The 26,754-nt window shown below is 46.8% G+C and overlaps 1 protein-coding gene across 1 annotated transcript in view; it reads left to right on the top strand.

Moving 5' to 3' along the window:
- LOC144818908 (uncharacterized) overlaps positions 1-26,754 on the top strand; it is a 322,331-nt gene that overhangs the window by 219,083 nt on the left and 76,494 nt on the right. Inside the window, exon 6 of the mRNA XM_078676776.1 lies at positions 21,722-21,811. Within this exon, the coding sequence (XP_078532902.1) occupies positions 21,722-21,811 (90 nt within the window). The remainder of the gene's footprint in view (positions 1-21,721; positions 21,812-26,754) is intronic.

A 26,754-nucleotide genomic window follows, 5' to 3' on the forward strand; every position in this document is an offset into this window, starting at 1 on the left:
AAAGAGGTGCTTGTGTTCTCTCCGCTAAACATGGTAACATTCGATTATACCCAATTGGCATATTTAATTTACTTCTAAGTCCCTAGTAAAGTGGCACTAAATATGCCCAGGACCTGTAAAATAAATGTGACTAGTGGGCCTGCAGCACTAATTGTGCCACCCACTTAGGTAGCTCTTTAACATGTCTCAAGGCTGCCATTGCAGAGCTTGGTTGCACAGTTTTAAACTGCCAATTCGATTGGGAATTATAAACGCTTCTCCAGGTCCATACTTTTATTTTTAATACATAAAAGTCACCTTTAGAGGTAGGCCCTGGACAGTCCAGAGGGCAGGGTGCAATGTATTTAAAAAGTAGGACATGAGCTTTAACGTTTTATATGTCCTGGTACTGCAAGGCCTATCTCTTCCCTATGATAATATTGGAGATGCCTTATTAGCTTTTATAAGTGTAATTTCCAAATGAGCTTTAACGTTTTACATGTCCTGCTACTGCAAGGCCTATCTCTTTCCTATGATAATATTGGAGATACCTTATTAGCTTTTATAAGCGTAATTTCCAAATGTGAAAAGCTAACCACATTAAGTTTGGTGTCTATGGAATCACAATTTAACTGATGGTAAAGTCGGATTTAAGATTGCAAATCCGAAAAGGCCACTTTTAGGAAGTTGGCATTTTATTGCCTTAGCCATTTGGTGCATGCAGCCTGTCTCTGGTCACAGGACTGGGTGTAGCTGACATTTAGTGTAGTAAAGTAGGTTCTTAATAAGATGGGGTATTCACCCTCAGTAGTAATAATACCACAATCACTAATAGGTCAGGTCAAGTCTCAGAAAATTAATCCTTGCTTAACCCTTGGTAGCTTATTCAACAAGCAATCAGGCTTAACTTCAGAGACAGGTACCTGTAAAGTATGTATTGCTACTAAAACAGAAAATAAGTAAAAGACACAACACAATAATAATCCAGCACTAATTTATAAACATAGAGAATATTTTTATCTTCAAAATTACACCAAAATAACAAAATACATTTTTAACAAATAAATCAAACCATTGTGCATTTTTTAGGCGTACCACAATGGAGCGTGGGTTGGATAAGCAGAGGGCTATATCCAGGTCACAAGTTTACCTTCAGGCTTAGGGCCTGATTATGAGTCAAACTCGACCTGCCTCCGTCCGCCGGTTTACTAGTTTGCTCAAGGTCTGGCAGGCAGTCCTTTGGAGGTCCCAACGCTTTGCCAATTAGAAAGGCACAGCAATGGGAGTGCAAAGTCCCATTTCTGTATGACATGGACTGTGCAGGAAAGGTGGTGCATGCACATAGGTGGGCAGATCATGTGCTCCCCTGCATGTATCCCAGGGCCCAGAGGCAACAGGGGGCCCAGTGGGACTCCCTTAGTTTCCTCACAGCCAGCATTTTCATGTTGTGAGCATCGCCATGAGAAGGCGTAGGTGGTAAGGAAACTTGTAATGGGCCTGGCGGTGCCACAGCGACACCATCAAGCACAGTGTGTTCTTAGACCACCGCTACACCATCAGGGATCGCGGTTCCTTGTCAGTTGCATGGACCCCTTTGCAGTTCAACTGCCAGAGTTGTAATGAGGCGGTCAGACCGCCGGTGCGGACTGCCAAACTCATAATCAGGCCCCTAGTCTTTATCTTTGAGCCTTTCACTAGATCAAGGGTTCGATTCCCGACGGCGGCCTGCTGCAGCGTGATGTCTTGGTGAGTCTCTGGAAGTCTTTGTCCTGAGGTCACAGAGAATAGCTCCAGAGCTTTCAGAAGGGCAAACCAGCATGGTCAGTGTTGGACCCGGCCCTTTTTGGCAGGTTCACCCCGAAACTTTTAGCTTTTTCCTGGCCTATTTCTGTAACCTGGTGTTGGTGATTTTAGGCCTCTGTGCACTTTTTCACTGTGGTACAGTGTAAAGTGCGTGAGCTCTCTGTGTATGTGTAAGAGTGACCTGCCCTCCCATAGGAATGCATGGGGAATATGTGTGACCATGGTAGTTCCTGATGTGTGGGGAGTGCAGGGTCGAGTTTGGTATGTGCGAACTCGTGTGATTGAATGCTGCGCGATGATGTGTGCGGCGTGAATGTGTCTAGTGTGGAAGTACCACTTCTAGACATGGGTGTGCGTGTGTAGTGAGTGTGCTGGCACATGATTGGCTGGAGCTGGCTGGTGAGCCTGGCTCCAGGAGTCTGGATGGGTCTGCCCCGGTGGTGAGAGGAGAGATTAACATGCTGATGTGAGGGAGGGGTGCACCTGGGGCCTGAATAGGGCTGGGCTTTCCCCACACAATGCTGGCTCCGCCCCCTGTGGTGCGACTGATGACCCTAGCCTGACTAGTGAATGGGAGGGGTGGCTGAGCACATCAAGAGTGCTCCCAAACCAGCTGCGCCTGGTTTTGCCCCCACCCTGCACCTTTAGACAAAGGTTTGGACTGTATAAAAAGGGGCTGTGTCCCCTTACAAAATGTTCTTGTTTCCTACTTGAATCTACCAGGGGCGTGCTGCTGCTGGGGCCCAGGGGAAGGCTTGCCTCCCTGGGCCCTGCCCAGCCCCTGGATGTCCTACCCCTGGATGCTGGAGGATTTTCCTTACTGGGAGCTGTGTTGCTCCATCTTTATTCTTCCAGGACTGCTGGGACCTTCTTTTTGCTGGCTGTTAATGATGCCAGGACCTTGAGCAGCCCCTCAGCGCCTTATTTTGGGCAGGAAGCGCTTTTGATTTAATTTCACTAGAGAAGGGAGAGGCGGGGGGCGGGCAGCACGTCGCTGCAGCCCATATGGAGGGGCTCCTCCTCGTGGGCTTATCGAGCGTGCCACCCCGCTTCGTGAGTTATGGATATTACGGGTGCCCATCCCGTTGTTATGCCCGATTTTAAATACAGTGTGTGCCCAGCCCGTTATATATCGCTGAGGGAGCCTACCCCTCCTTCTCCGTCACGAAAGATTACCGATGCAGTCCCGCCGCAGCTGCCCGGAAGCCAGGCATGCTTGCCTGTGACATGGGCGGGGCCGCGGCAGGACCAGAAGAAGATAGCGGTAGCGGGGAGCCTCGCTAGCTCCATACATGAAGTGCCGGTCCCAAGACGGGGGACCGGGTGAAGACCGGCGCTGAGGTGAGGCGGGCTCCCGGAAGGTGGGAGAGCCCCGCAGGCGCCAACAGTCAAGGAGAGCGCCCCGGTGGAGAGGTTGCAGCGCCGGGGGCCGAGGCACATAGTTGGTGCCGGCCTCCACCACCTATCATGGACCACGCCAGGAGCCTGGTAGGGAGAGGGCTCGGGGTGGTCCCAGTTGTGTCCCGAGCGGCCCCACTTGGCAGCGGGCCGCTCCACCGTCCTCCGCAGTATTGGTCTAAGAGCCCACGCGTGGCTCCAGTGTTGTAGGGGTGCCATTGATGTCGGAGCCTACGTGGCTCCACTGAGGGGGCGAGTTCTACTTCGTTATTTGGGGGCCCGTTCTTTAAGAGTGGGCCAAGGGCAGAGATCGTTCTTTAGAGCCCCGTGGCTCCAACGTTGGCACAAATTTATTCCTGAGCCTGCGAGCTCCAACGAGGGGGCAATCATTTCTTGCTGAGCCCAGAGGGGCCGTATTCCCCCCGGTGGTGTGACACAGTGGTGCCATGTTGGTAGAGAGTCCCTGAGAGGGACAGATGCGGCACAGTGGTGCCAGGCCAAGTCGCAGATTTGAAGATGTCTCAGCTGCCCAGCAATTAGTGGGCAGCTGCACCATTTAGGTGCATTTGAGTGAGAGTCCCTGGGAGGGACGGAGATGGCACAGAGGTGCCAGGCCTTCTACAGCTGCACAGCACTTAGTGCCAGCTGCAACATTTAGGCCCTGTTGTTGTTCCCAGCTGCCCAGCAATTAGTGGGCAGCAGCAACGTTTAGGTTTGCGCCGGTGGCGCACCCCTGACTGGCGCTGCGTGGCAGCGCGCCCTGACATTCTGGACACAGGGCATTTGAGCCCCTTATTGAGATGGCGAGATGGCCAGTTGGCCAGGGGGCTGGTATGTGGGTAGGGCGCAAGGCCCTAAGGTGATTTTTGCGCAATGTGATTTTACTATGTTTAGAATGGTAATTGCCTAATGTGATTTTTGCGCAATGTGATATTACTATGATTATGAGGTTATTTTACCTATGTGGATTTATGTCAGTGAGAGTTCACTTCACTGTGAGGTACGCCCCTAAATGTGATTTATTCTTAGGGGGAGAGTCTAATGTGTTTAGACTAGTGAGAGATTGCCTACTGTAGTGTAGTGTAGTGTAGTGATTGCTGCGTAATGTGCTTTGCCTTTATGCTTGTGTTATACTTCTAAAGGTGCTCATGCTTAGACGTTTGCTTTGCCTAGTATGTTATACTAGAGAGGTTATGTGTCCATGCGTGATCTAGGCCTATGGTTATTAGTATTGCGTAGTGTGTACCTACCTTTACCAGTAGTTACTGGTGGTGTTCTACAATTGTCAGTTTGTATTAGTTATTCTAAGTGACAGTTCTACTAAGTGCTGATTCTGACAGTGGCCCACGTGGCCCTGTCCTGGTGTAAATAATCCTGTGTGAATATTGCCCGTGCCAGTTGGCACAATGTATATTGTGTGATTACTATCTGATGTGTTTTGACAATACAAAAGTTATTTTTATATAACCTTGTGTGGAGTTCCTTTTGTGGTGTGCCTAGGATGTTGTTGCTGTTGTGTGCGTGCGCAAATGCTTTACACATTGCCTCCGGGATAAGCCTGTCTGCTTGTGCCAAGCTACCAAGGGGGTGAGCAGGGGTTATCTTGGCGTGTGACTCCCTTGCCCTGACTAGAATGGTGGTTTCTGTCTGGCTTTGGCGTAAGCCTTAGCCAACCAGAAATCCCAGTTCTAACAGTCAGGTTGATTTACAAGTCAACCATGGTGGCTTGACACTCGATGTCGAGCCGGTATTCTGCTGGAGCTTTACTACAGAAGATTTTGGAGGCTAAGACTCAATTTCCTACAATGTACTTGCACAGCCCCGGAAAAATCCAGCTGCAACAGGTCAGCCAGAAGTAGAATGTGGCTGTTCTTCTCGCTACTTTCTGGTACCCAAGAAGGACAAAGGCCTGTGTCCCGTCATAGACCTCTGGACCCTCAACTTCTTCCTCCAGAAGGAGACCTTCAAAATGCTCAACCTGCCCTAAGCTCTGTCTGCACTTGAATCAGGAGACTAGCTGGTGGCATTGGATTTGCAGGATGCTTTTTTCCATATCCCAGTCCTGCTGGCTCACAGACATCACCTTCAATTCACTGTGGGCCACGAGCACTTTCAGTGCCATCACTGTGCTCACCTTTGGCCTTACCAGTACCCCTAGGGTGTTCACAAAGGTGATGGCAGTGGTCACAGCTGATCTGCGCAGATGTTGAACTGTTGATGGCTGTCGTCTTCCACCTTCAGACTACGGGGGATCTCCTGCACTCACTGGGGTTCACTATCAACATGCCGAATGTCACACCTAACACCCTCTCAGTTGCTCCCTTTCATTGGGGCTGTTCTGGATACAGTGTAGTTTTCGGCCAATCCTCCTGAGTAGCAAGTCTTGGATATTTGGGCTTTGCTACTGATGTTTCCGCCTCTAGCCCGAATTTCAGTGAGAATGACTCTGAGGCTGCTGGGTATCCTGGACTCTTGCATCCTGCTAGATGGCATATGCGGGCTCTGCAGTGAGACCTGAAGTTCCAGTGGGGGCAGCATCAGGGGAATCTTTCTATGTCCAGATCTCGGTAGAAACTGCACACCTTCTGCAGTAGTGGCTCATGAACCAAGATTGGGTCAGAGGCAGATTCCTCTCCCTTACCCAACCAGATCTAACAGTGGTGATGAATGCATCACTTCTGGGATGGGGTGGCCGCCTGGTGGATCAGAGGTGGCTGGTCTCCAGCAGATTCCAGCCTCAATATCAACCTTTTGGAGCGTTGGGTTGTCAGACTGGCACTAAAAGCATTCCTTCCCTCTCTCAGGGGGAAAATGGTGTAGGTGTTCACCGACAGCACCACCTTCATGTGTTACTGCAACAAACAGGGCAGGGTGTGGTCATGGACCTTTTATGAAGAGGCGTTCCGCCCAGAGTGCTCAAGAAGATCAAGCACGACAGCGCTTAAGTCATTCTTGTAGCTCCGGAGAGGGCGCGAAGAGTCTGGTACCCCGAACTTCTGAGCATGGCCATCGATCCTCCGATCAGACTGCCCCTTCAGGAGGATCTTCTGTTGCAGCAACAGGGAAGGGTTCTTCACTCGAACCTGTCCAGTCTCCACCTCCTTGCATGGAGATTGAGCAGCGCAATTGACAGTTTTCAACCTTCTGCCTGAAGTCTGTGATGTTATCTTGGCAGTCAGGCGTCCCTCCACTAAAACTGTATACACCTGTAGATGGAACAAATTTGTGGCATGGTGCACAGCAAAGGCCATCTCTGCTTTTCTTCGACTGCCAGATCAGCCTGCTTTATTCAAGTCTCCTATCGTTAACAGATTCTTTAAGGGCCTTATTCATCTGTTTCCTCCATCTCCTTTTGTATTGCCCCAATGGGACCTAAATCTGGTACTCGCCTTTCTCACGTGTGCTCCCTTCGAACCTCTTCATAACTGTCTCCTCAGGTTACTGACTCTCAAAACTGCTTTTCTTATTGCCATACTGCTTGTAGTTTGAGTGAGCTGCAGCCCCCTTTTTTATCTGTCAATCCGGATAAAGTGGTGATTCGGACCAAGCCTTCATTCCTTCCTAAGATCATCATGCCTTTTCATGTGGGGCAATCTATCACTCTGCCCAACATTTGTCCACCCAACACTCCTCCAAGGAGGAGGAGAGACTCTATCATTTGGACCCAAAATGTGCATTGTCTTTTTATCTTGATACACAAAAGACTTTCGGGTGGATGATCAATTCTTCATTGGCTTAGTGGGTGCCAAGAAAGGTTGGGCTGTTCAAAAAGGGACAATTTCCCGATGGGTTGTCCTTTGCATCAAAAATGCTATGCTTTGGGGAAAAAAGACCCTCCTGTGGGGTTGCGTGCTCCTCCCACCAGAAGAACGGCGGCAACCACTGCGTTAGCATGTGGAGTTCCAGTCCTTGACATCTATCAGGTAGGAACGTGGGCATCGTTGCACACATTTACAAGACACCACTGCCTGGATAGCCAAGTCTGTAGGGATGGGGACTTTCTGGTTTGATCTCGGTTTGCAGACCCTCCTACAGGGATGTTATTGCTGGGGCATCTATTCGAAGGTAATGAATCTACAACTAACAATCTCTATTAGATTAACAAGTTACTTACCTTCAGTAATGATGTATCTGGTAGATACATATGTTAGTGGTAGATTCCTTACCATCCCGGCCGTCCTCCCCACTCTGCAAACTGATTTCTAGGAATAGGGACTCCCCTAAAGGGCTCTAGATTTGACACACCAGTGGTCAGTCTCTTTCATGGCTCTGCAATTCTGGCATGGAAAGTTGTGTTAGGAACTGTCATGAGCATGCATGGGTGGTGTCTATGTAGGTCCCACGACGTCATCCCGGGCCCACAATGCCAACGACGGACATAGAACCGACCAACGAATGTGCAGGGGTTCTGATGAAGAAAAAATCTCTGAATCCAGACTTCTGCCTGGGGGAAATTCTAAGGTAAGGAATCTAAAACTAACATATGTCACTACCAGATACGTCGTTACGAATACGTAAATACCTTGTCCTTTTTTACAGTTGTAATGTTGATAATGTGTCGATTCTTTAGGTTGTTACTGAACCTATATACATGTAATAAACATAACCCTAGGTTTGGTCATAAAATGGTTTCATCTGATTCTTTTAAGCCAGATTAGGATGCCAGAATCTCGCCAGGCCCACACCCCATCTTATACCAGCCAGGAAGGGGGCAATGTTATTTTGTATAGCTACTTTCATGAACAACACAGAGACAAATCATATAATGTTGCAGCGAGTAGTATACTCTGGTGAGGGCTAGAATCATCTTGTGCATCCAGTGGAGTGTGCTTCCTGGCCAAGCATTAAGTAAATACCTGTTTACTGGGATGTGACTGTCAACCTCACCCATACTATGATGAGGCGTAGAGACCATCCTCAAAGCATGAAGAAGGATGCATTTAGTTAAACCTGCCTCAACTCCCAAGCATCTTCCGTAATCTCAGCATGCACACTTCCTGTAATCGACCAGAATACTCCAAACAAATTACTTTGATTTAGTTATGCATTTGCTGTGATTGTTCAGTGCTAGATAAAACCTGTATGCAAGACTTCTTGACTGGACTTAAGTTATTTTACTAATTGGAATTTGTGAAAGTAAAAAGTCTTTCTCTAACTCCCTCTAGGTAGAGGTTGCTTAAAACATGCAGAAAAAAACTTCCTATATAAGCCAAAAAACTCAAGGGATCTACCTGTGCGGGACCCTATGTGAAGTATCTCTCTGTCCTACTGCTGAAATGTGTGGCTGGGCGCTCTCCTTTTCTTGCAATCATATTCTGACTATGGCTGCCCTAAGACAGTCCTGTAGAGAGGCACCAGTACTTGGGCGTGTTTGCAATGACAATGCCTCAATGTATTCATCTGAAATATCATGTACTTTTGTGTCATTCTCTCACCAAACTAGCTTATTTTATGTGTGTCAATAAAAAGGACTACCCTTAAAATCAGATATGAACTTGGACAGTTGATAATTGCAACAAAAGACACTGATTTAACTGAACAGTTTAACATTTTCCAAATAATATATGGCAATCTTAATTTATTGTGCGATTGGTTTACCTTGAATACGAAACACTTGTATTTACATTATGCTTTAAGAGACAGACTTTCATTTCATAAGCTGTATTAGAGTTCTGAAATACAAATTTGGATCTACAATCAATCAATCAGGGGGTGTAAAGCGTGCTATTCACCCGTGAGGGTCTCAAGGCTGGGGGAGGGGGAAGGGGGATGCAGCTGAAGAGCCATGTCTTGAGGCTCCTCCTGAAGGTATGCAGAGTGGGGGAGGGTCTCATGTTGACTGGGAGCTCATTCCAGGCTTTGGCTGCAAATTAGGAGAAGGCTCTTCCACCCGCCCTGGTTCTGCGAATGCGGGGGTTTCTGCTAGGGCGAGGTCTGCTGAGCAGATGTTCCTTTTGGGTACGTGGAAGGAGACTCTTTCGCTGAGGTATTTGGGTCCGCTATTGTGGATGTATTTGTAGGCATGGGTGAGTAGCTTGAAGGTTACTCTCTTCTCGACGGGGAACCAGTGGAGTTCTTGCAGGTGTTGGGTGATGTGCTCATGCAGTGGAATACCGAGGACGAGTCTGGCTGCGGTGTTCTGGATGGTCTGGAGTTTGCGTAGCAGGCATTTGTTGATTCCAGCGAAAAGGGGGTTTTCATAGTCCAGTCTGCTTGTCATGAGTGCGTGGGTGACGGTCTTTCTGGCTTTGGGTGGTACTATTTGAAGGTCTGGGGAAGGATGCGGAGGGTTTAGAAGCAGGTGTAGGTGACGGCGTTGATCTGTCAGGTCATGTGAGGGAGGAGTTGAGTATGATGTTGAGATTTAGGGCATGGTCCGTGGGGATGGGGGTGCCAAGGGCAACCAGGAGTTGTCCCACGTGGAGGGTCCCAGGACTAGGACTTCTGTCTTCTCCAAGTTGAATTTCAGACAGTTGCTACTTATTCAAGCTGCGACGTCTTTCATTGATTAATGGAAGCTGAGTCTGGTGGCTTCGGGATCCTTCATGAGGAAGAGGATGAGCTGGGTGTCATTGGCGTAGGATACAATGCTGAGTCCAAGCTGTCTGGCGATGGCAGCGAGGGGGGCCATGTAGATGTTGAAGAGCGTGGGACTGAGAGAAGATCCTTGTGGTACTCCACAGTTGATCTCTGTGGGTTCAGAAAGGAAAGGCGGAAGTCTGATCCTTTGGGTTCTGCTGACGAGGAAGGAGCGGAGCCAGTCGAGAGTGGTTACCTGTACTCCAGCGCCGTGGAGTCCGGCTGCGAGGGTGCGGTGGGAGACGGTGTCGAAGGCTGTGAAGAGGTCGAATAGAATGAGGGCTGTGGTGTGGCCTTGGTCGAGGAGCGTGCGGATGTCGTCAGTGGCAGCGAGGAGGGCTGTCTTGGTGCTGTGGTTGCTACGGAATCCAGATTGGGAGGGGTTGAGGGTGGAGTTCTCTTTGATGAAGTCAGTCTGCTGGGCGTTGATGATCTTCTCTGTGACTTTGGCTGCGAAGGGTAAAATAAGTGAATGTGGTGTAGTGCCCCAGGAGCACTTGAGGTGGCAAAGACAAAATTAAAGACTTATTGCACTCAAGACACAATGTCTGTACAAGTGTTAAGAAATAATAATATGCAGAGCTAAAATAAAATGAGGTATTTATCAGCCACTAATTCCTGCAGTGAAGGACTTTGCTCACATTACCCAGCACTCATATTGTTGTGCACATATTCGTCACAAAGTTTGGCTTCCCTAATCAACTCAAAATAAGAAATATACAAGATGGTTAGCTACATTACAAGCATAGAACAAAATATTGATTATTCAAATCTAGAAGCCTCCATCTTTCTTTCCATTAAAGATTTGTAGCCTGCGTAATGAGGAAATACATTCTTACCCAACAGGGCCAGTCATCATCAAACTCATCAGTTCTTTACCGAAATGTTTTAACTAAAATAGTCACAAAAGAAAAGCTCTATCTTGACTGCAATCGAGAAAGCATTTTTACATGTGGTTTTGTGAAAGAGAAAGGCACAACTTTTTTAATTACAATATTCTTTAATCACAAGACAGTAAACATAATCTAAAACAAGTATTGGCAAATCTGAGTTGAACCTGAAAAGGAAGAGACTTGATTGCGAACGTTCTGCTGTTCCATTTAAATTGTCTGTGGGATTGATGACCTGGACCCAACAAATTAGCATCTTTCAGATCCTGCTTTGCTAATCAATCTTCCTTCTGTAAGGAGTTGTTAGAACTGGAGTTTCTGGTTGTCAGAGTATGCACCCTGTACAAACAGGATCCACCAGCCTAGGCAGGGTAAGCTAGATACACACTAAAAGATAACCTGTGCTCACCCTCTTGTAGCTTGGCACAGAGGAGTCAGGCTTATCTAAAGAGGCAATGAGTAAAGTAGTTCTGCAACCCACACACACAGAAACACAATGAAAACACCATGAAAATATTCCACGCAGGGGTAGAAAAATAGATGATATTTTTGAGTAAAAGAAGACCAAAACTGCAAAAGTCCAGGGGCTTATTTACAAGTCCCTTTCGCCACTGGTACGTCACTTTTAAAATAGGAAAAATTGACATACTGGCAGCGCCTGGGGTTTGTAAATAAGCCCCTCAATAAGTGAAAACCGGAGTTACGAATTTTTAAAGAATAAATAAAAAAAATAGTGCTTAGAAGCAAGTAGGGCTTAGGCGTTACTTGACTTTGCTAGACCGGGGTGAGTCCAAAGTTCAGGCCGACCATGATGAAGTGCAGGCTGGCTACAGTACTCACACAGGTCGCCTAGAAAAAGTAACTAAGATGGAGCAAGCATCGATGTTAAAGCCTCGATGTGTCGGTTCTGATCCTCACAGGTCATGGAGGTGTCCTCGACAAACCCTTTTACAGCATCATCATTGAGTCAAGCTGTCTGTCGTCATCAAGCTGTGCAGTCTGTTGAAGCGATGTCTTTGATCAGCTCCTGAGTCGGCATCGAAGGGCAATGCATCGATTCTGCTTGGCGCAATTTATCACTTCATTAATTTTGATGGTTCAGTGCAACAAAAGTCACCTTTCAAGGGCCCAGGACTGGATTGGCACCCCTTGGTAGGGCTGTACTCACAGATGGCAGAGTCCAGATGCTGTTGCAGGGTTAAAGGAAGTATTTGATAGCCCTGAGACTTCAGAACAGGCAGTAAGCCAGAATTGAGTCACTCTGGGTTCACGTGAGATGAGTCTAGTCCTTGTCCACAGCAGGGCAGAGATCAGTAGGCAGCAGGGCAGTACAGCAAAGCAGAAAAGCAGTTCTTCCAGGACAGTAGTCAAGCTGAGTTGCAATCCTTGAAGCACAGCAGTCCTTACTCCTGGCAGAGTTCTTCACAGGTCCAGTTGAGTACTGTCTTTGTAGGCTTAGAGCCCTAGGGGCTCAATTATGAGCCATTGCTTCACTTTTGCACCACTGATGCGTCACTTTTTGTGACGCACCAGCAGTGTAAAAAATGCGCCTTGTTGCTCCATATTTACAAAGTGACGCATCTAGGTATATGCGTCACTTTGTAAACCCTTGCGCCACATTATACCTGTGCCAGGTATAATGTATGCAGGGGGAATGTTCCCAAACAAGAAAGGGTCGTAGAAGTGACGCCGTGAAATCTACCAGATTTCACTGCGCCACTTCTAGGACTCAAATGCGTCAAAATCTTGCGCCTGCCTCACAGCAGGCGTAAGACTGACGCAGGCCCTTTCACATGGGGCTTGCCCCATGTGAAAGGAAACATTGCTGGAGTTGTGACACTTTTGTGACACACTACATCAATGCGTCACTTTTGCGCGCCTACAGATATGTCAGAAATACTGATGTATCTGTAACTCCTTGCGACATGATGCGTCATACAGTAAATATGATGCATCCAGTTTGTCACAAGGAGGTGCAATCAAAAGTGACGCATTGTTGCTTTCACGCAGCGATGCGTCATTTCTCATAAATGAGGACGCTAGTACTTATACCCAGTTGTGCCTTTGAGGTGGGGGTGACTTCAATGCAGGAGCTTGAAGCGCACAGGTCCCACTTTCTTTCTAGTACTGGCTACAACCTATCAGTAGGGGTAATCAGCCCTTTGTTATCAAAACATGACACTACCTATGCACTGTCAGCCCCCCCCGTCCTGCCCAGTAAGAGCTATCAAAATGCAGATTAATGCAGATAAGTTCTCTGTCACACAACCCTTCCTGTGTTTGTGGCTGTCTAGAGGGAATGCACAAAGTATAGCTGTCACTCACCCCAAACATGTATTGGAGGCAGAATGCAAAGCACACACAGCAGTAAGAGCAGACAATAGAAACACTTACGGTTTGTGGTCAGTGAGCAGAGAAAATTTCCGTCCCCATAGGTAAGTTGCAAACTGTCTAGTTGCCTACACAAACGCTAGCACCTCCCTCTCAATAGTGCTGTAGTTTCTTTCAGCCAGAGACAAGCACCAAGAGGCAAACACCATCTACCTTCTGAGACAGGACCGCACTGAATCCTATAGCATTAGCATCCACAGTTACAGTTGACATAACATCATCCCTAAAAGCTTTGAGTGCAGGGGCTTTGACAATCTCTTCTATCTCGTGAATGCTTCACATTCTTCGGCATCCCAAACCAACGTCTGAGCCTTACATAACAGAGGTTCAGTTAGTAGGGAACATTTTCCAATGAACCGGGAATAATACTTGCACATGCCTAGGAATGATCTAAGTTGTTCTTTATCCACTGGCTCAGGACTTTCTCTAATCGTATTTGCCAAGTCTGCATTAGGTCAGATGCCAGCCCCTGCAGCACGTGCCTAAGATACTCTACTTCTGGCACAATAAAGTGTCATTCTCCCTCTTTACTGTTAGTCCCTGAACCCTCAGGGTATGTAGCACATTGCTCAAATTTTGTAAGTGATCTTCCTAATTTTTAGTGAACAAATAGAATATCGTTGTGGTATGCCATCACTTGTTTGTTGCTTCCAAACAGCCGAGACATCAACTTATGGAAAACTGACACAGCTGCATCCAGGCCAAATGGCATATGTTGGAACCTAAACTCACCAACGGGGGTTTTGAATGCAGTCAGTGATTTGAACTTTTCACCCAATTCTACTTGGTGATAGGCTGCCCTCAGATAAATTGTGGAAAACACTCTGGCACTACCCAAATGAGCCAGCCTTTCCTGGATCTTGTGGAGTAAAACTTAGTCCACCAAAAATTTCTGTTTAAAGATCTGAGATCAACACATAACCTCATCTCCCTGTTCACAACAATTGGAAAAATCCATTTGGAGGAGTCAATTGTTCTATGACCCACTCCGATCACAAACTGTCCAAATGCTCCTTCAATTGACCTCTTACACTCAATAGGATGTTCCTGACTTTTGGCACCACAGGTATCGCGTTCTTCTCCAAAATAATCTCTTGCTTGAACATCTTAACCAATCCTAATCTGCCCTCAAATGTGCCTTGTGTGAACTAAGCAAGTCATTCAGTGATTGAGGCAAGGAGGGGACAGGAGCAACTAGAGAACTAGGACAATCAGTGCCCGGTCTTAAAGCCATGCCAAAAGCACCTCGGCCTCTCCAACCTAGAATGTTGTACTGCTTTCTAGCCACATACACTATGGTAGAAATAGCCCTGTCTCAGAAAGTGATTGTTTCCGGAGAGTACCCCATCATATCAATCCAATGATCCCCAAATGCCAGTGTACGTGTACATGGAGGGGACAAATAAATTGCACTCCATTCTTTCTCTTACAACTTATCCATATCAATAGTTATGGCGAACCTCAATCTAGAGTAACTGTTACCTTCACTTCCCCTATAGCAATGTCATACACTGGATCACCACCCTTGGGGGCAATCTCGTTGTGCCTCATTCATTTTAATGGATACCACAACCCCACTATCACAGTGTTATGATTCCTCATCGAGAATATCCAGGATCTCTCCATCCCTAATACACCTTACTTCCTGTACATTCTTGCACTCCCTTGCGAAATGCCCCACTTCTTGCACTTTAAACATGCTTTATCCAAAACAAGGCATTCTTTCAAATTTGCCAAGTGTGTTTTTGACCCACGCCTGCAACATGAATTGGTTGCATAACATGTTAATGGCTTCAATATAAACATCCCATTCTGCATCCGATGGTTGAATAGCCATAGGTAAATGATCAAAAATGATTTGCCATTACACACCAAAACAATTGTACAAAACGTTAGTTTCTTGCAGCTTTACATTTTTCGCCATCAGTCACACTAATATAACTATCAACATTTGTATACCATTGCTTCCCCTTGTATTTCTGTACTCCTGGATCAGCAAGAAAGGGTGTAGAAATGTTGGCATTCTGTATGACTATGACAAATTGTGATTGAAAAATATAAACACAAAGACTCTGACAGTGGTCAAAATAGTGTGAGAACCAACAGTAAGAGCCAGTGAACCGTTACTACCGAATACTGAAAATAAAAGAACGTAACAAACTCCCTCTGAGAATATAGATAGCAACATTTGAATAGAGTGTGCAGATCACTGTACCAATGACTCGCAACCAATGCAGAAAGTAAAACCCTCAGAGTGAGCTGATTACTGTTAACCATCAGCAGCACAGCGTTGTTGCACGTTGCAAGTGACATTAGCTCTCCTGACTTCTTGGCACTATTGTTCTGTCAGTATGCGAAAAGCAGAGAGAATAACAGGAGACGGGCTTGGTCATTGTGATCGTTGCAGGCTGGAAGTGGTTGAAAAATTGATGCGCTGATCACTGTGATCAGCAGGTGGCGATGTTGCACTACAAAACGGAAGTAGAAGCTCATTAACCCAGGAAATGTAGTGTGCACATAAAGATTGTCTGCCATCAAGTTGGTGCCAAAGGAAGACGAAAAGAAGCCAGCCATCAAGTTAAGGCGAGCTCCCCTTAAATTACCACTTCAAACATAATAGGAAGCACTGACACTGCAGAAACAACATAACGAGTGAGTTCGCCGTGTCTTTTCTGCCGCCCGCAATTCCAATTTCAGTCTTTTGAGGCAAAAGTCACGCAGCAAAATAAACACGAGGCGGGGCAGATTTATGAAGGCTTTGCGCCGCCGGTGCGTCATTTTTAACATGGGGAAAAAGTGACGCACCGGCGGCGCAAGGCCTTCATAAATCTGCCTAAAGTGGGACGAAAAAACTGGGGGGGGGAGGGGTCTCTCAAAGATGCGTGGCCAATGTAATTAAGGGCGTGGCTTACAGACAGGTGAGCTAAAAATCTGTGCTTAGCATAGTGTGGCGCCTGACTTGTATTGTGCTGCTTTAGTCATTGCATCCAGATATCTGATACAAGCAGGGCACAAGTCCTAACAAAAGAAGTGGGGGGACTCTCCAAGTTAGGTGGTGTAACAGGAAGTGACTTTACGGCGGGAAGTGACATCACGGCAGGAAGTGACATCACATGTGCATCAGATCTGTCATTTGCACATATTGCAAGATTTAACAATTGAAACTGCTCAGTACTTAAGCATGTGACTTAAGGTCCCTGTATGGAGGAATTATCACGCTTTTGATGGGCAGGGTGGACGGCGTTTCGATGAGTAGGGTGGACGGCGTTTTGATAAGCAGGGTGGACTGTAAAATAAGTGGGGGGACACCATCCACACGCATGGTATCCCGACTCGTGTCCTGTGTATAACACTCCTCCCCCTCCCCCGTTAAGGTACAGCCGAGATGACTTGAGGGGTCGTTGGCATCCCTTGAAAACTTCAAGTTTTATGACAGCATTCAATTTTTGCTAAGATGGAGCCAGCTACTTGCTGGCTAATGTGAGGGCAGCCCATTGCCCGGGTTCCTGTTCTTTGGTTAGTAGTGCTCCAAACCCCACAAGGCTGGCATCCACCTGTAATTCAGTGCGTCTATCAGGGTTGAACTATGCCAGCGTGGCCTCACTGAGGAGGGCATCCTTGATGCTCTGGAGTGCCCCTTCTCCATGTAGGCCCCAGGTCCATTTGGCTTCCGCTTTCGTGAGGGCCAGTTTAGGTTTGGCCAGGGTTGCGAGGTACGGGATGAGCCTCCCGCAATAGGTGGCCGTGCCGAGGAAGCTCCTTACTTCCAAAGGTGAGCTAGGGGCAGGCACACTTCAGATTGCTTGTAACTTGCAGGGATCCACTTGGCGGCCTTCATGGTTGAATTTGTATCCGAAGAACTCTAATGATAGTAGGAAAAACGAGCACTTGTCCCGGTGCAGCATCACTTCGTGTTTACTGAGACACTGTAGGGTTTCTTTCAGCTGCTTGCGGTGGTTCACTGCAGTGGCAGAGTGGATTAATGTATTGTCGCTGACATTCAGGACACCGGGTAGGCCAGTGAGCGTCTCTCGTATGGTGTTCTGGAAGACTTCAACAGCTGATGAGATTCCAAAGTTTAGACGCTTGTACCCCCGCAGCCCCAGGTGCATACTTAACGTTGTGCTATACCTACTCTCCTCCGCCAGGGGTAGTTGGTGATACCAGGCATTGAGGTCCAATTTGGAGAACCATCTGGATCCGTTGACATCTGCGATTATGTCATCCATGGTTGGCGTGATGTTTCGCTACGCTTGGTGGCGCAGTTGGGTAGCCTCATATCGATGCATAGCTGTATTGTCTCCGGCTGTTTGGGCTTCTCGGCAATCACCATCGGAGACACCCACGGTGTCAGACCCAAGACTTTTTCGATCACGCCTTGTCATTCTAGTTTTTCAAGTTCCTTCTCAACCAGTGGCCTCAGGTGGAACAGGATGCATCGGCGTCTTAGCGCCATTGGGGCGACTGATTTGTCTTAGTGCAGCTTGATAGGTGCTCACTTGAGGCCACCTAGCCCCTGGAATAGCTTGGGAAGTTGGTTCAGGATGTTATCAACCTGGTGCGTCCGGACTCTCCTGGCGAAGGACACCAGTCCTAGGTCTTCGGTGGTGTGCCTGCCGATAAGGGTGTCTACTTCATGGTCTATGATGTAGATCATCGGCATGACTTCCTGCCCTTCCAATCTCACTGGTACCGACATTCTCCCCTTTAGAGGTACTGGCTTTCATAGGTGAAGATTTTGGTCCGGGATGGTGTGAGAGGCGGTTTGGGCTGGAAGCGGTGGTACTGCTGGATGCCCATTACATTGAACTATGCTCCTGTGTCGATGATGGCCTTGACTTCGGATATTGCTGTCTTGATGACACACATTGGTTGAGGCCTCCTGCGGTGTTTTAGTTCTTGCATAAAGGCGATGGGGAAGGTCTCTTCCCCGTCTTCATTGGGGGATGAGTCTTCCAGTCTCTGGTTTGTTCGACTGGCTCCTTTTAGTTCTTCTCATTGCGCTATGTTTGTGATGGAGAGTTGGTGCACCGCTCTGGAAAGCGGCCTCTGGCTTCTGGTATCCTTTCCCGGGTTTTCTTCCTGTAAACTGCTGCAAAGTAGTTGAGAATCCTGCTGTTGGCACAGATCTGGCCTTGCACAGGGCACTCACTCTCTGGCTGCTCGTCACGCCCATAGTAGCCACACTTCATCTTGAACGTTTGGGGCTTTTGTTTTCCGCATGCGTCATTCCTCGTCCTTGTGTGGAGTGCGTCGGTCCATTCTGTCTTGATGTTTGTTGCTCACTCTTAAGCTCTTGTAAGAGCTTGGTCCATTTCGCTGGCCTGTGCTGCTGACAGGTCATGGGTTCACAACAGGATTAGGATGTTTTTTAAACTTATCTCTGGCTGGCGTAGAATGAGCCTCAGAGTACTTGCCCCAGCATCCTTGAATGATCTGTGCCCTGATCTCCTTCGGCTGGTCATCTGCCATACAGGTACTGGCCAGCTCGAGCAGACGGACATAGAACGCATCAATAATTTTGCCTTCACGTTGTCGCACCTGCCGCAGTTTGAATCTCTTGAAGTTCGGATTGAGCTGTGGGTCAAAGTGAGCATCGAGTGCTTTTATGGCAGCGTCTAAATCTGTGGCAATGCCCATATTGGGTAGATGCTTAAACAATTTAAAGCTTTCATCCCCTGCGTAGTGAAGTAGTATTGACCTCTTGACGTCTCTGTCACTCTCTCTCGTGGCGACAAAGTAGATGTTTAGTCTTTCGATCCAGATTTTCCACTGTGGAGACGCTGTTGCTGGGTCTTCCATCTCACTGAATAGCTGAAGTACCCCTGTGAGGGCATGTTGTACTGGGACCCTCTGCTGGGGCTGGGCTTGGTCTTCATCGGCCATGTGGTGTCGTCTGTGGCTCCTTCCTTAGGCGTCGTCTGTGGCCCCTTTCATACTTTCTCCTTTTTTCCCCTTCTCTCCTTTCTCCCTTCTCTTGACTGTTAGTGCTCTCTTGTATGACTGTTTCTTACCAGTAGCGGTCGGTGGTGGAAGTAGCTGCCGGGCGGTGACATGGGGATGGGGAGAGGCAGGGTGGGGGGTAGTAATCTATTGATTATGGAGAATTACAGGTAAGTAAACATATAAATAAATAAGATTAATTTCATTGCGCGCACTGCATCCACAAATGCGATGCAGTGCACGCAACAACATTTATTTTATTTATATATATGTTTACTTACGCGTAATCCTCCATAATCCATTGATTACTACTCCCCATCCTGCCCCTCCCCCTCCCCACGTCACCGCCCGGCATCTACTCCCACCACCGACTGCTACTGTTTCTTACTCTCTCTGTTTTTTTGTCTTTTGTCCTTCTTTGCTAGTGCCCACTTGATACTGCACTGTATTCCTCTCCTCTCCCTTTTGTCAGTCTTCTATGTTCTGTTTGGCTTTTTTTTTCTTCTTGTTTATATCTTATTCTTTATTTCCAATTTTTTTTCCAGTCTGACTACTTGCTTGCAGTCTGCAGAGGCCAGGCTGCCACAGCAGGAGCAGCCCTGTAGGTGCTGCTGTCAGGGAGAAGCATGACATTGTGTTCTCGGGCGAAGCTCTCCGAGTGGACTGGCTGTCTCCGAGTGGCCCACGCGGCCCAGCAGAGGCCTGCGCAGGATCTTGCTGAGCAGGGCGGGTGCCACTCACCGCTTCCTCTACGCGGGATCCGCTCCTCCTCAGCAGGGTGTGCTGCCTGGGAGCGAGACGCCGCCTCCCAGGTGTACGTGTTGCAGCGGGGCACAGGAACACTCCGCAGCAGCGCAGCGTCAGCGTTTCTGGCCTGCAGGGGTCTGCCACAGTGTGGAGCCAGGGTGGTTCAAAGGGGTGCAAGTGAAAGGGAGAAAGCTTTTTAATCCAAAGCCAATACTAATGGAAAAGTGTTTTATTGCAGACAGGATGCGAGGTTGAGTGATCTCAATACTTACACTGTACTTCCTACTCCACCCGGAATCAAACATTTTAAAGCCATAAAAAAATGACATTTGCTTACATTATTTGATAGTTCTGCTCATAATAGTTGGCTTATCAGATATGCTATAATAGAGACGAAAACAAAATGCCAGCCTAGGCGCCTCTGCAAAGGTGTTCGTTTACAATGGTAAACACCACTGTGAGTTAACCCTTCTCCTACCAACAGGAAATAAGGCATCACAAGCTGCAGATCCGGCTGCCTGAAGCTGGAGCGGGAGTATTAGCCCAGGCATGATCACTCCCCACTTTGCCCCCAATGCTCCCAGTTTTCTCAGTGGCGTGGCGAAAAGTGATGGCCCCCCCTGCAGAATGTGAAAAGGGGACCCTTAGTCACCTATGTCCCATGGATATTTATTGGTCTTGGATTGAATAGGGGCCCCCTAAAGGGTTGGTGGGCTCCTAAAGGTTCGGGCCCCCTTTTGCACAGGGGCTTGCATTACACCCCTGAGTTTTCCCTGAAACAACAAATGACAAAGGCCCTAAAGAGTAGGAAAAAACAGCAAACCGTGTGAAACATTTTGAGAGTGTCTGCACGTACGACCATGCACAAGTCTAGGGCCAGATTTACTAGGCCCTTGAATTGCCCTTGCATCATACAAGATGATGCAAGGCAACACAAGGGCTTAGGGGAGATTTACAAAGACACGCAAAGCCACCTGGCGTGGCTCTGCATGGCCTAATAAATCTAGAGTACCACAAAGTAGTGCAAATTGCTGTCTTGCATCACTGTACATTGAGAAGGCGTTCCATGAGTGGGCCATGTGCGTTACCGTACATCTTCCCATGGATTATGACACAATCCCAGGTTTACTAAGGGTAGTGAACCAGGGATTGTGTCAAAATGGTACCCCTTGCCAACAGAGACCTAACGAGGAGAAATCTCTTCATGCCTTCTTGTTATTTCCTCTTTCTGTGCTTTAGTTAATGGCAGAATATGAGACGAAAGGTGCCGTTTTGCTTGAGGCTCTTCTCTCCCACATTTAAATTGCCTTTGGGGCATATTATCAAGAACGGCGTTAAATTATCGCCAGTTTAGCGGCAGAAAACTGCCGCTAAAACAGCGATAATGGGCTTAATAATATGCCCTGGAGAATTCCAATAGAAACCCATGTTCACACCAGAACATGGGCTTCTATTGGAATTCTCAAGGGCATATTATCAAGCCCATTATCGCTGCTTTAGCAGCAGATTTCTGCTGTTTATCCGGCGATAATGTTTAACGCCGTTCTTGATAATATGCCCCTTAGTGCTCTCTCCTCACAGGAGACTTTGGCGAGATTAAGCTTGCCATGCAAGTTTGAGTTTGAAGTCCTTTGAACAATATGGGGCTAAAAATTGTGCTTTTTCAGCAGCTTTTCACTGATGCTTTAAAGTGCCCCGGTGCCTTCTCCTCCCTCATAGGAGAGTTTAAGTGAGACTGACAGGCCAGCCATGTAAGTTTAGACTGAAGCCCATTGTACAATAAGGTATTGAAGGCGCCTTTTATCTATGCTTTTCCTTACTGAAATCACCTTTGTGTTCGATTCCACTCTTCCATCTCCAATCTCACTGCTTGACCACACACAAATCCTTCCTTGGGGGCTGGTGCATGGTGGGGTTGTTGGAGTCAGACTTTTTGCTTCCAGATTCGGACTTAGAAGTGGACACTAACCGTGTATTTTTTTACTTAGCAGGTTTCTGAAGACGCCAGGATTAGAAGATTGGAAAATCAGTTGCACAATGTAACAGAAGATTTGAAGACCCTTCAAAAGCGGCTGGAAGAGGTTGGTTCTATGTCATATATATTACATTTTATATTGAAAATGCTAATTCAATGCTCTTTATATGTCACAGAAATGCAAAGCGATACAAAGAGCTGATATTTTTTAAAAATGTTTTAAATAAAATATTTGATTTTGAGATATGTACTAAGGAAACATTTGCTATTTCTCGACTATTGTTTGAATCCATCATCAGTTGGTTTACAACCATCATATTTTAGTATGTTACAGTAATTACATTGGTTCTCATTATGCCAGTGCTAATCCTTCTGGTGGCCGATAGACCTGGGAATATGCAAATTAATATTACCACAATTCTCAAAATGACACGCTAGAAGGCATCCAGTTTTTCACATTTTATTCCAATTTTACTGATATGTAACATGAGTGTTCTCTAAAAGTTGCTTATGATAATTTGGGATCTGAAAGTTAGTAAAAGCATCTGCGTCATAGCTGAAGGGGTATTTTGAGGCGTGCTTAGGCGAATATCAACATTTGTAAACGGACTTAAAAAACATTTCTCTGGACAAACGTATCTGTTTGTTGTCACTGGGCCTAAGAAGGTGAGGTGGGTAAAGTCTTCGGGGTCTTCGGAAGCAGCCTTCAGACTTTGAAATCCCTTGAAACTAAATGTTTTGTTTCTATTATTTTTATTTTCTTTACATAGAGGAAACAAGCCTTTCATTGAATAAAAGAGGACAAGGGTCGAATTCGTACTGTCTGAGTCAACCTTTGCTCTCCATTTTGATCCATCTAAGAACAGATTTAGGAGGAACCTAAGTACCGAGCCGGCACTGATTGCGGCAGCCAATTTTATTCGCCGCCAAGTGGATCAGGGAGACACAGCTATTCTAGTTATGCTTGATTTATCCGCAGCCTTCGACACCATATCTTCACTTCGGCTGGTGCAAAGACTGAATGATGGCCGGCTGAGCGATTCTGCATTAAACCTCTTGGAATCCTTTGGTGATAGGACTCAAACTGTGAGCTGGGTGGAATTCACGGCCAAGTCTTTCCAGCTGCAATGTGGTGTCCCACAAAGGTCCATCATCAGTCCCACCTTATTCAATTTATATGTGGCTCCTCTGGCAAAGCTTGTACGTTCCTTTGGTTTTCAGGTATTGGCCTATTTGGATGATACCCATAATTGTTATCTCCATATCTGGTGAGTGGTTTGGAGTTCCAGACAAGTTCAAGGCCTTTATGGTTTAAATCAGCAATTGGATGCGTCAGAATTGGCTTAAAATGAATGCAGAGAATAAGGGGGCATATTATCAAGAACGGCCTTAAAATTATCGCCGCTTTAGCGGCAGGAAACTGCCGCTAAAGCATCGATAATGGGCTTGAAAATATGCCCTTGTAAATTCCCATAGAAGCCCATGGTAACACCAGAACCTGGGCTGCTATGGGAATTCACACGGGTATATTACCAAGCCCATATTGCCGCTTTAGCAGCAGTTTCGTGCTGCTAAAGTGGCGATAAGTTTAACGGCGTTCTTGATAATATGCCCCATGGTTTCATCTGACCATTGGTGGCCTGAGACCTGTGGCCTGTTACCCGTGCATGGGGGACTCCGCAAAAAATCTGGGGTTGATATTTGACCACACCCTGCCGTTTGATTCTCAGGTCAACAGAACAGTGAACTTCTGCTTCTGGCTTACTAAGAGCTTGAAGTAGATCTTTCAATTTCTTCCCAAAGAGCTAAGAGACCCAGTGGTCATTGCATTTATAACATATCACTTTGACTACTGTAACGCCCTGTTTTTGAAAGCCAACCAGTATTCGCTCACTAAACTGCAGGTCACCCAGAATACGGCTTTTAGGTTGGTGTTGGGTGTTCCTAAACATCTCTCAGTGCAGGAGGGATTGTGGACTCTTCATTGGCTCCCAGTGAGGAAGCGGTTGCCTTTTAAAGCCATGTGCTTGGTTTACAAGTCCCTCAACCAGTAGGGCTCTTGTTATTTGAGAACCGCCGTCAATTGGTATCTTCCTAACAGACTGTTGAGATTGGCTGGTCAGATTAAAAGTGTTTGTACCCAGGTTCTGGAAGACAAGATGGGGTTAGCGCACCTATTCTGTGGCTGCTGCCAGACGATGGAACACTCTCCCTGCTCATATTGTTCACCTTAATACTTATTCTGTCTTCCGGAGGCACCTGAAAACTTGGCTCTTTTCGCAGCCTTAACTGCTTCTGCTGGTCTCCCCTGTTTGCTCCTGCCGGTTACAGTGCTTTGATTCCTCTTTGGTTTTATGCTCTTTACAAATTCTAAATTCCATGTCAAGAAACTCCCAACTGATGTGTTGGGGTTTTCCAGACAGGAATATTGGAGTCACAAAAATCAGAGCCGGATTTCCCCTTATTGTCAGTTAAAGACAGTTTATCAACGCTCTGTGCTCAATGTATATAAGTGCAATGGCTCAAATTTAAGTTCTAAACACTCTCTTAGGCTTAGTATGGTTCACTACTTTGAAAATGAAAAAATAGGCATTTTTTTAGACATCTCGTTATATCCAGTAGAAAACGACTTTCCCCCTAAGACTTCACTCAGTAAAGTCAATAAGGATTAGTCCCAAGTTGGTTGAGCGCCATTTGTTCTCTTCAGTTTGGATCATACAACGAAGATGACAAATCTCATGTGAACAAGGGGGCAGATCTACAAGGAAGTGCTGCAGTGTGTCACCGCAAGTCCTTTGGCTGCACCACGCTTAGGCACTTCCGAAGCACAGGGATGCAACATATTTACAAGAATATGTTGCATCTCTGTGCTTCCCCTGCGATGGCACACAAACTGCAGCCATGCGCTGACGCAGGCACCCTTGCACCATGGTGGAAGGATGCTTGCGTCGAGGGGAGATTGTTTTTGTGCAGGAAGGGGCACCTTGTAATTGCATGCGTTGTGATAACTCCTGGTTGAAACGAGTCAAAATCTTGTGGCAGACCTGGTTGGTGGATGCTCACATCAAGGCAACAGCAGTGAAAGTTCCTCTGGGCTGTGGAACATGTCCTCCACTACAGTGGCAATTTTGTTTCAGTCAACAGTGCACCACATGTCACGGCAGCAGCATTATGTGTTGTTCTGGATGCAAGGCAGGTGAGCTGAAGACCTTGTTGTTGTTTGGGTTTGGAGTTACTTCATGCACGTCACCACATGAACTGCGGAGGGAGGCTAGATGACCACACACAAAATGGGTCAATGTCAGTTGGTCTTTCATTGTCAGTCAGCTCTTAGGAGTAATTCTCCTGGACAGTCTCTGTTCCTGCCCTCTCTGTGGAGGCAAACAGGCTTCTAGGATCTAGGCAGACCCAATGTTCTCCAGCAACTTGTGCCGACTTCAGGTGATGTCTCCTCTCATCTTGGAGAATGGCTGTCATGCAGACAACAGCTCTTGTCTTACCATCAGCTCTTCAAGTACTCTAGAAAGGACAACCTTTAAGAAGAATAGGGAACTGGAACAAAGTGGGATGGTATGGGTTCCACCTTTGCACTCATTTTCTAGAGAGTGGATGTTGATCCACTGTCTAAAGTTCTGAAATTGGTTTGAGTCTATTTCCTTTCAAACTTACTTTTCTGGCTCCGCTGTGGATACAGCCTTTGCACAAGATCAGGGTTGTCACAGCAGGCAGTGATGAGGCTGGCTCCAAGCAGAAATTTCCCAAAACATGAACATAATAAAGTGTGAAGACTATGCACCTACTTGTCATCCACCTTCCAGAAGTAGCAAGAAGAAAGAGAAAAGGACAGGCCCTTCCTAGAAACATCCTCACCCTTAACAAATGTCACGTCTTAGTCGCTCCCTCACACCCACCATCCCCAAAACGGCAGTGCTCTGGAAGTGCTAATCAGCAAACCCTTGCTAAAAAGATCTTCATAGAACTCCTGAAAGTAGCACTGTTTCCATCCTCCCTCATTTCAGTGTCTGATACTCAACCATCCCGGTTCGGGGATGCAGGCAATACACTTACACTGACTGGGGATCTGCAACCCGCCCTCCATCTTGTGCCTCGTTGAACCAGGCACATTCCAAAATGGATCCTACTGGTCCCAGCAAGGAGTTTTGTTACCATCTACACTATACATACAGGAGCACAGAGTACACAGTATGCAGGCCTTTTCCCTCTTCCTGACATCTTTTTCTTCCCTCTTTATATCTTTCCTTTCCATTGTTCTTTTTTCAGTTACCCCTCCTCTTATCCTTAGCAACCTTCCACATACCACCAAAGGAACTCTTCTCCAGAGTGATGCTTAAGTCCCCTCTACCCAACTAATCACACTGCCGCCAACATTCATTGTCCCAATGCCAGCTTCACTTGACCCAGGTACAACCTGGTACCTGCAACGACAAATGCACTCCGTCTTGCCAAGACACCTGCACGAATTCATACACTAAAACCTTGTGGTCCACTAATCTTATCCCCTGCGCCCTGCAGTTTCATGATACTTCCCTGTTTATCTCCTTCATTACCCTGTTTATGGACATCGAATTGTGTGCTCACATCCAAACTTTACTGGGCATCAACTGTGTCCACATCACAATCATATCAGGCCACAACTCTCTTACCTCCCCTAAGTACATTTTCTCCATATTTATCAATTCTAAGCCCATTGGTTGTACCAAATTAGTCTCTCCCAAATTAACCAACAATACATCCAGGTGCAGCTACATTTCCCGCTTTTCCCACTATTGTTTCCTTCTCATACCACTACTCCGCACCAGTGCACCACTACTGCATTCCCATCCAATCCAGCTCAGTTTCTTCCTTTATTTTCTCAGCTTGAACTGCAGCCCACTTAACAATGGAATTACCAACAATGCAAACTTTTTCCCACCTCTTTCCACTCTGATTTTCCCCTGACAATCAAAATAAGTCTTTCAGTTGCCCACTCTCTCATTCACATCTGCAAACCCCCACAAGCAACCACTGTTCTATCGTCCTGGCTTCCTA

The sequence above is a fragment of the Lissotriton helveticus genome, chromosome 2_1 (assembly GCF_964261635.1).
Source record: "Lissotriton helveticus chromosome 2_1, aLisHel1.1, whole genome shotgun sequence".
In the NCBI taxonomy this organism is placed as follows: domain Eukaryota; kingdom Metazoa; phylum Chordata; class Amphibia; order Caudata; family Salamandridae; genus Lissotriton; species Lissotriton helveticus.